Source organism: Ursus maritimus, unplaced genomic scaffold (assembly GCF_017311325.1).
Source record: "Ursus maritimus isolate PB19 unplaced genomic scaffold, ASM1731132v1 scaffold_2, whole genome shotgun sequence".
Taxonomy (NCBI): Eukaryota; Metazoa; Chordata; class Mammalia; order Carnivora; family Ursidae; genus Ursus; species Ursus maritimus.
The window spans coordinates 42,600,703-42,611,312 of record NW_024424452.1 but is presented as its reverse complement, the minus strand read 5'-3'; the positions used below and the strand labels follow the sequence as shown (position 1 = coordinate 42,611,312).

The window sequence follows — 10,610 nt, the reverse complement described above, 5'->3', positions numbered from 1 at the left end:
ACATGTACGCACGCGTGAGTCCCCTGCTGATTTTGCTAAAGTACAAATTGTGATTCAGTGAGTCTCAGCGGAGGACAAGACCCTATATTTCTATCCAGCCCCATGGTGACAGCCCTGCTGTCCCTGAGCCCCACAACCAGCAAGCATCCTGCCTTCCTGTTTTTATTCAGAACCCTGGGACCAACAGATCCATCCCATCGGTGTCTGTAGTTAAATAATAGAAATCTTCACAGGAAAACTCATTTCAACCTAGGGGCCTGGAGATGTCAACAGGACAGGGAAAGTGTGAAGACCTTGGCCAAGGGAGAACATTTTTAACAAGAAAAGCACTAAATATCTCAACTACTACGAGCATGTCAGGAAGCAAAAGAAAAAGAAAAACCTAAGAATATAGCATAAATTCAACACATATTTTTATTGGGGACATATTCCATGCAGGGGAGGCTCCTTGCCAAGGATACAAATATTACATAGACATGAACTTTGCTCTCAAGAATCCTAAGAATTAGAAGGGAAAAAGGACCTCATGGGGGCAACCAGGGCTGGGGGTCAGGAATAGATTAGCCGAAGTGCAGGTTTAAACGGAGGAAATTCTCACGAGGCAGATACTGCCTCCACTTCTGAATCAGGCAGGGCTCACTGGAGGAAGTAACACCTGATGCCAGTGACCCACAGATATTGATGGGACTTCATTTTCCAATGAGTTAATTTTGAGAGTTGAGTTCCAGAACCAAGTCAGAACAACAAACTCCACTGAATTACACTGAGCTTATACTGACAACAGATCATTAAGCAGAACTGAAGGACAAAGCTGCACACAGACAGTTGCAAGGACGTCACCACTGAGCTGGGTTTAGGTAAGTACTGGAGGCTGGGCTGCTGGGATCTCGCTCAGAACGGAGGTCAGTGCATGGACATCTCCAGTGTGTTTTCCTGGGAGGAACAGAGGAGGAGTCAGTCTGCAGCAGATGGAAGTGAGGACTGCAGGGGGACAGGGCACTGGGAGCAGGAGGGCTGAGGACAGACCGAAAGGTGGGGAGACACATGGGAAAGAGCAGGAAGGTGGCTCCAGAGACTTACCAGCGCTTCCAGAGCCACAGCGCCAGACCTGCCAGAAGCACCAGGGGCACTATCACCGCCAGGAAGACCAAGCCCATGGAGCGGGGCTGCTCTGTGGGTTTGGTGCACAGACGGTGTCATTTCCCATCCACCTGAGGTTGAACTCTACCTCCCTGGTCCTCTTTGCTCGTGTCACCCTCTGCCTCTCCAGCTGCCCTTCCTCCTTTCACTTCTCCCATCCCTCCTCAGAGATGGATCCTTCACCCAACCCTCTGGACCCTCCCACATCTAGAGGGCCCCCACTCTCAGTTCTCCATCCCTTGGTTTACTGATATTAGTCATTTTTGGTCTAGAATCCCTAGCAACCCAAATTTTTCATCTGCTTCTCATCCTCTGCTCTAACACCAACCACCCCCTTTCTCAGCCAGGTCCAGCTCTTTCTCACCCCAGTAGAGGACCATGTCCTGGCCTCCTAGACTGCTGTGTCTCACTCGGCAGGACAGGCCAGCTGCCTCCGTGGCTTCACAACCAAGGACATCTGAAGATACCACGTGCCATCAGCATGGGGCAGGACGTCGCCTCGCTGGGTGCCCCGCTGCTCCTGCTCACCCTGCATCCACATCACCCACACAGGCTTGGGGTGGAAGCCAGAGATGTGGCACACCAGCAGCAGACGGCCGGGACCGGGACTGGGGCCAGCGGACAGCCAGGCCTCTGGCCTCACTGCAGACACAGGAGATATTCACAGACTGAGAGGGTAGATCTTCACATCACTTTAGATGGACGCATCATTCCACGTCCAGAAACCTGTTACCATTATCCCCTCTCCCTGTTGACTCCTTCTTACTCAGATTATGAGGGAATGGTGCAAATTTATGAGCACAGAATGCAGCATGCTTGGAGGGAGGGAGCAGGACTGACCTTGTCGCTGGAGATCTGCCTTCCCTACATCAAAAAGACTCGAGAGATAGCGGGGACAGTAGTCAATGATGAGGGTTTGTATTAATTCATTGTCTTCATGGTATTGATTAAATAGTCTGCAGACCTGCTGAGCCCTACTTCCTCCCTTTGGCGATGGCCACCATGACATGTTCCAGAAACTTATGAGATCCGATCCTTGATAAGCAATCCTCATGAAGCCAACTGATGGTTTTCCAACATGCAGCTCACAGCCTATTACCATCTGTACCTGAAAAGGATCTGGGGAAAAGAGACTGTGAGTTATAGGACAGGGGGAGAGAAAGAGATGAAATGATATGTGTGGAAACCAAGGATGGTGGAAACAGAGGGAGAAGTTCAGAGAATTGGAGGGGATGGAGCACAGTTTGGCTTGAGGAGATGCTCACAGGAGGGGAAGTGGTGCTTGCTGTAGGCAAAGGAAGAGGTGAATGAGGAAGGAGCAAATGTTGGAAGAGAGACATGAAGGGTGTGGGCAGATGATAGGGAAGGGGTCAGTGGGAGAGCTGGAGTACAAACAATCTGGGGTGAAGGGAGTGCAGTGGGGGTACAAGGAAAGCATAGACAAACATCTCTGCTGGGATTGGATGGGGGAGAAAAGCACACAGTTCCAGGAGTCAGTCACAGAGTGAGGGACGATTGAGTGCCTGCTTGGAGACCAGGGAAGGGAGTGGTCACAGGAGAGGCTAGTGGGAGACAGGAGAACACAGCATGTGGTCAATGAGAGGAGTGGACAGTAGCGAAAGACATGAAGCTTTTCAAGAATCGGGGTCTGATTTCCACCCAGGCCCACACAGGTGAGATTCAGATTTATGTTGGGGAGATGTGAGGTTCAGAAGCCAGTGGAAGCTCTTTCCTAGAGGAAGAAGGAACTCCAGGAGACACACACACCAGCCACCTCCATCACACCTCTGAAGGAACTGAACTCACATTCGAGCTGCCATTTGCTGACATGTTCACGGAAATCCTGATTAACTAAAATGGTGTTTGAATAGAATAAATTTTCCCCTGTCACCACTTCCTCATTGCTTAAGTTGCCCTGGGACCAAGGCCACAGGAAAGTGAAAGTGTGAGTCTTATTGTCCCAGGCATGAGTCTGCAGCTCATCCAGCCAAACTGAGCCCAGATTTTGTGTCCAGGAACGGTTGTAGAGGAATGACGTTCGGATGACTCGGAAGTAGATTGGCTCCTGGAAATCTGTGGGAAAAGACAGATTGACTTTGGAAGAGGAGGTCATTGGGAAGGAGAGAGAAAGGAGAAGAAGGTGGCAGGGAGGGGGACAAAAATCAGGAGGACAGGGAAGACGTAGTTGTCTCAGGAGACATGTGCTGCCCCAGAGCCCTGAGCTCCGTACCCAACCGTCAGAGAAGCACACGGCCCTGGGGTCAGGGATGCTCGGGATGAACCAGGCTCACGCTCTCATCCCCAAGTATATGGTGGGGACCCACGGCCCTAGTGTACACACACAGCACAAGTGCACAGATGCACACATGCACAAACACACTTACACAAAACAACCTACACAGGTACATATGCACACAAGTACACAGACACAGAAACACACATACACGCACATACACGTATTAAAACACACACACACAGTCACATAAACGCACACACACACACATTTGCACACACTGGGTGGGGGGAGAGTTCTCACCATCATCACTGTCACCACCTGGGAGAAGAACTGCCAACAACGCAAGTTGTAAAAGCAGCATTGTATCTGCAGATGTTCTCTCTTTCTCTTACATCGTGGTTCTTTGACGGCTGTTCTAACAAACCTACCCCACACACAGCACCTCTCTTCTGACTTCCTCTCCACACACAAGCCTTCCATGAGTTTCTGAGATAATGCAAATGTGCTCCTCCCTCAACCCTGGACACCTACTCAGACTCTCACTTCCCCTCTGGTCTGACTCTCCTCTCTGGCTTTCAGCTTCTCCCTGTCACCAGCTTCCATCCTGCTCCCTGTCCCCTAATTCATTTGCTTCAGAACCAGTCCTGTGTGGCATAGAAAAGTCACCCCACATCTTGTGCCTTTCCTTCCCATCCAGACAGTAATCCATGAAAACGCACAGCTCCCCAGCACCCAACCTTGAACCCTGCTGTCACTCTGTCCTTCCTGCCCTTGTGACACCCACTATGTATTTCCTTCCCCATCTCACCCCCACCCCAGCTCATTCACATTCTGACTTCTCACTGCTTGTGTTAAAAACCAAAATCAACCAGTTAATTTGAAGATCTAATTGGTTTTATGAAGCGATTCAAGAATATGGCAGCACCCCTTCTTGCAGATAGAGGGGAGTTCTGAACAGTGGTACAAATGGGGGCGTTATATGAAGGAAGTTGACAAAAGAGATAGGACTGTTTCAGGGAAGGTCACCTTCCTTTAATTGGGAGAGCAGGGGTGTTATCATGCAGATGACATCCCCTCCTTGCAGGTGGAGAGGGCCCATGTGACAGAGAACCTCAGTCGTGCTGACCAGAGAATTCCTCACTGATGGATAAACATTTCTGGGGGAGGTAGAAACTGCAGTAGGTTAGGGATTAAACAAGTTTTGGGGACGTGGCCTGGCCTGAGGCACCATATTGGGCCCATGGGTTTCTTTTTAACCGTTGTTCTATTTGCTTGTCCAGATTCCCCCATGATTGCCTGTCTAACAATATCAGCAACCACCAGCCCACCATGATTCCTAGAGAGGAACCAGTAGCCACCAGAGAGACCACAGGACATTGAAACATCTGAAGAATACCTTGTCTGTCTGACTTACATTTTATATATTCACTCCTCAAACAGTCACTTAGCACCTGCTGGATCCACACATCATGCTACATCGATGAAAATACAGTGTTGACAGTGCAATTATTTTATTGAGGTAACTTTTGTCTACCTGGGATGAAAAACACTTAAACCAAGTATTTTTCATTTTGGTGTGTTGAGTTTTATTATAATAATGGGAAGGAAGGAACCAGGAAGGAACCAGGCTGACACTCTCATCCCCAGGTATGTGTTGGGGAATCCACTTATTCCCCACTCTATTTATTATAATGTGCACACTTCAGACAAAAACAAGCCTGCTTGAAACAATATTTTCTAAAGTGGTGACCCGGGCTGATGTTTGTCCACTCACAATCTTGACTCACTGTTGGGCCCCAGCTGTCCCTGCCCCCTCGTGATCCCCACATCTGACTGAGGGCCTGGCAAGTGGGACGTGATCAGTGATTATTTCTGAATGATTGAGTAATTCCATTCTGGGATCCAATTATTCTTAAATATCATAGTGATCTTCAACATAAAACTTTTTTAGTTGTAATCCTACTTGTTGAAATGAGAATCTTATGCAGTTTTGCTTAGAATAAAGCCATATGCTAATAATCAGAGTGTTTACACAGAGGGTCCTGCTGCGAACCTCCTATTACTTGTAATAAGAAACCACGAGAATTTGTAGCAAGGGAAGTTAGTAGAGTGTTCTGGAATCACGTATCCAGATTCCCTTCTTACTGTTGCTGCTTGAATGTTCCATGCTTGTCTTCTCAAGAGCTTCCCTCAGCTGGACATCCTGACCTTCCTCTTTCATGGTGTCCTTAAGTGGTTAAAGGCTCTTCAATATTTGTTTGTGCTTCATGTCATCTGGATAAATGTGTTTGAACTATTTGTCCTGTTATTTCTTGGTTTACAAGTAAACAGAAATAATCTTAGGATCATATTATAAAGATAACATTTTTTGGAAAGTTAAGATTGGAACATAGAAAACTAGAAAGAGCTCATGCCCATATTTAAGATTATGAAAAGCTGGATAATCAAAACCATGTCTCTTGAATCCATCAGAGCCGAAGGATCAGGGCAGCCTAACCCAAAATCCAGGGAAAGACGGGCTCCTCCGAGGAAACAGGGGATGCAAACCCTTGCCTACTTGGGACAGATGCCAGATGCTCTATAAGTCGGAAAGAAAAATTCCACTGAGACTGTTAACAAATGACTGAGGTTAGCATGAGCACCTGGAGCCCCTCAGGGTCACAGACTCAGGAAATTCACTGTAAGGAGGCTTTATCCCACCACCTCACCAGGGTTCCTGACAGGCTGGAATCCAGGATACAGACCAGGGAACTGCTTTCTCAGGGTACAAGCCTGAGGCGTGAGAGGACCTGCTGCCTGAGAAGGGCAAGAAGGCCACCACGCCCCACACAGAAAGAAGCCTTCACCAGCTGTGAGAAGGGCAGGGAACTGAGAGCACAGGTGAGGCCACACTGCAGCTGGGGGTAAGGGCCGGTGGGAGAAGGACAGTACCACATCCTGTCCCAGACTAAGAGGTTCCATCTGTTGAGGGATAGGCGAGAACCCTTAGAAGGCTCAACCCCAAAACTGAAAAACAAAGCACCTGGCCGAGGATGAGACTGGATCAGAACAGAGCTACTGCCCCACTCTCTGTGCAAAGTAGGCTAGCCAGCCAGGTACCAAGAGCAGCTCCTGCTGTTGGAAGGGCAAGAGGATGAAGATGTCAGGGAGAAAGAGTTTTCTCTACCTATTACGGTTCCTCTAGCTAGACTAGAATCAGACTGACATGAGACAGATTAACAGGAAAAATAAAATTCGATTGCATATGTCCAGGGAATCCACACAGACATGGAATTCCAAAGACAGTGAGGCAACATGAAGCTTATGTGAGCTCAGGAGCGGTGTCGGGGTCTAAGGATACAAAGGGGAGGAAGACCATTAGGGGGAAGGTGAGAGGAGAGTTTTGGAAAGCGAAGGTGCTCTATTATGCAGGTAAATTTCTTAGGTAAAGAGGAATCTCTGTTAAAAGCTCTCTTCCTGGTATTGGCAGGCAGGTGAGGGGGAAGTAAAGATTTTCTTGAATCTGCTTGGTTTTTGTTGCTTTTAACTCAAAATAATGTTTCTGTCAAAGTCACCCATCTGGAGGAGGTCTGCTATTGGTCCCTATAAAGATAAATCACCCTGAGGAACATCCCAAAGATAATACTCACAGTCGCTAAGAACCAAGCCCTCAGGCAAACAGCCCCACCCTATAAAGAAAGTAATGGGAAAAGAATGTAAGGACTGTGGACACAGCCACCAAAACAAACCCAGGTACCTGGACTAGAGGGACTGAACCTTCTACACAACACTTAGCAAAAGAAGAGGCAGACACATGTCCAGGCTAAAAATACATATCCTACTTACCTCCGTGTCTTATCCTAATGAGATGTCTGCAGTTTGATCAAAAATTATGAAACATATGCAAATAAGTGCAGGGGAGTGGTGCCCCCAGGCACCTAGGAGAGTCTGCACTTGTCCTTGGAGTCCCTGTGCCCAAGGGAGAGTGACATCTTGCACATGAAATGAACAAAACCCACAGCAACAACAAGAAACACTATGACAGGTTGAATGGTAGACTTTAAAGAAAGGAGAAATTTTGTATTTTAAGGCCTTTAAAAGCTTTTTTCCCTCTGCTTTTTAAGTATGAGACCTCACAATTGCCTTTTGCACTGGACCCTGAAAATTATAAGTGTCCAGTGCTTACACCCTTGAGTTTGGTGCGAGGAGAGTGGGAGGGGGTGGTGGGTTTGAGCAGGAAAGAGAAGGAAGAGTGGTAACAAAATGAGGAGTGCAGCAGAAGACAGAGTGTGAGTTAAGGGTCTCCAGAAAAAAAAAAAAAAGATAAAACACAGCTTTCCTGACGTAAGAAAAGTCATTTTAGGCCCCCAGGCGTTCTGTGAAAGTAGGTATGAACAGCCACTGTCAGGCCAGGAGATAGCCTAATCCTATCACAAGAAATCAGTGGTAAAACTTGCAGGGATGGTTCCAAAGTGAAGACTGACCTGACACACACTCTTGAGTTTTCTTTGCGGGATCTAAACCCATTGGAGCCCCACATCCTAGACCTACTGGAACCAGAGAATTGGTGATGCCCACTTCTGTTGACCTCATGACTGACCTGAACTCTGTCACCTTCAGGTGACTTTTGCCCCCGTTGGGTGCTGAATTCCGCATTGCGCTAGGCCTTTCTTGAGAATGGATGTGTTGCTCTTACTCAAATTTCCTCAATTTTGTAGAAACACTGCTTTGAGAAAGATCCCCATTGTTCTCCTTACTTGTTGCAAGTAAAACCCTTCCTTGTGCTATTTTTTGGCTTGATGGTGTCTTTTGGCTCAACACCCACCAAGAGGCAAGTGCAGTTTCAGATCACAGAAGGAAGAGAAGGAGGAGGAGGAGGAAGCAGAAGAGGGTTGGATATTGAAGTGGAGTGGGGCCACTCATTCTTCAGCTCAGCTCCTGTGGGCAGAGGTGACCCCAATCAGGGGTGCAGGAAGCAGCTGTTATGTTAGTCATGGTTCCACTGAGGATCTACAGTTTTTTCAGCATAGAGGTCAAGGGCACGCTGCCCCGAAATGGGCCACTTTGGCACGACATTATTGTCAGTTAAAAGAAATCAAAATCCAGCAGATTTAGGAAAAGCTCTTTGCCTCCCCCTCAACTGTCTACATTTACATTGGAAAGAAGAGACTGTACCAGGAAGAGAGCTATTAACAGAGATTCCTCTTTACCTAAGAAACTTGCTGCATAATAGAGCACCTTTGTTTTCCAATCTCTCCTCTCACCTTCCTCCTAATGGTTTTCCTCCCCTTTGCATCCTCAGACCCCAACACCTCTCCTGAGCTCACATAAGCTTCATGTTGCCTCACTGTCTTTGGAATTCCGTGTCTGTGTGGATTCCCTGTGCAAATGCAATTAAATTTTATTTTCTCTTGTAATCTACCACATGTCAGTTTGATTCTTAGCCCAGCTAGAAGGACCATGAAGGGCAGAGGAAATTCCTCCTCCCAAGCACCAGCCAGCTCCACTTCTGCATGTGCGCTTGACTAAGAGTGGACAGAGGACAAGTTCTGAAGGAGGAGATAGGAGAGGGGCTTCTCAAGAGAGAAAACTGTGGGGGAGAGGGAATGGCTGTCAGATCACTGACAATCGTGTAATCCCTAGACACAGGAGCCCCCAGGAGAAATCTGGGAGGTGCTTGGAGGTCACTTGGCAGAGTGATCCAGCCCCCTCAGGGAGCAGGGCATCTACCATGTCCCCAGACTTCCCTGAGACTCTCCTTTTGGCTCATTTGTGCTTAGACCTTGAGCACAGTCCTGTTTCTCTAACAGCCCTTGCTGGGTGCCCCCCAAACACCATCACAGTCCTTGAATGTCTCCCTCCTCAGGACCTGGATGTGATCCCCCTCCCCACACAGCCCCACACTCATCTAACGTGCCCTCCGCACCAACAGAAATCTCAGCTTCCCTGCGGGAGAAATCCACTGCCCCTAATAACCATTTGCCTTTTACTGAGCTTCTCGTTTCACCCACTCTCTGCCTCCAGGTTCTCTCCCACCTGTCTGGCCTCCAGGAGCTCTCCCCGCACCTGCTCTTGGGGATTCTTGCCTCTCACACCACATCTCTTGTGCTAAAAGAGCTTTGGACCAAGTCAAGAAAACTCCTGGCTGGGACACCCGTGCATGCAGTGAGTTGGAGAAATCATACTGGCGTCTGGTCCCAATATCCTCGTCTGTATATGACCGGGTTGAAAGAACTGAATATTTTCTAGCAGCACCCTGGGCTCTGACACTCCGCATGTCTTCCTGTGTTCCTGTCTCCTCCCACCCACGTGTTCCGCTCCTCCCCACTCTGCTCTGCAGCCAGGCTCCACGTGGCCTTCACCTCAACTCCCAGGACCTCCCCTCCATTTCCTCCTCGTCCCTACCCCTTCAATCCAACCTCAGTCCTTCCTTCCAGACTCACTTTCAAACCTAAAGCACCATTTTCTCATATGACCCTTGGAATTCTGTGTGCAAATATACAGAACAGATATGGATTCTATTCCTGGCAAGATGACATGCTCCAAAACTTGAAAAGACATATAATACAAACACCAGAAATGCATGATTTGAAAAAAAAAAATGTCTTTTAGTTCTTCTTGAATGCAGAGCTGCATTCATAGTGAAAAATGGAAACACCTAGAGAATAACACAGAAGAAATGGGAAGCTGACGTGGCAAACAGGGCGTTTGAGCTACAAGGCACCATATGGGTCTCCTGGGGTTGGGTGCTCTGGCCGCTCTGCTTGGATCAGGAGACAAGGCCTGAGACCAGGCAAACAGGTGAACATTGCCATAGAGGCTTCTGCTGTGTTCTTTCAGTGACAGGAGGGGCCGGGAAAAACCCACCCAATTGTACAGAAGAGGAAGCTGGTTCCATCTGTGTGTTCCCTGAATGCTGGCTTCCTTATTTGCTTGTTCCTCATTCTAAGAATTACAACTCACAAGTGTGACACTGGAGTTCACAGATTTTCTACTTGTGAGACCCCGGAGTACACAATCCAATAAATTAAAATAATGGGCAATTCCAAGTGTGTAACACCCCTGTGACACTTGGTGAAATTTTAATGCAAAGTTGATCTCAAGAGAGCCGCCCTCAACACAAGCTGCAAAAGCTTCCCCGCGCATAAAGCCCTTCCTAATATGAGGCCACAATCCTAAATTAGAGAACATGGAGAGAAATAATGCATTATGTTGGCAGACAGACAAATAATACATTAGATCCCTCAAGAAATCA

At 47.9% G+C, this 10,610-nt stretch overlaps 1 protein-coding gene across 1 annotated transcript; it reads right to left on the bottom strand.

Annotated features, from left to right (window-relative positions):
• Positions 1–396: 396 nt before the first annotated feature.
• LOC103672085 (T-cell surface glycoprotein CD1a-like) lies at positions 397–3,910 on the bottom strand. Its single transcript, XM_040635876.1, is given in 7 exon segments — positions 397–933; positions 1,081–1,171; positions 1,505–1,582; positions 1,585–1,782; positions 1,981–2,259; positions 2,947–3,213; positions 3,677–3,910. Coding segments are annotated over 7 exon segments (1,071 nt in total). The 5' UTR covers positions 3,738–3,910; the 3' UTR covers positions 397–836.
• Between the last annotated feature and the right edge of the window lie 6,700 nt (positions 3,911–10,610).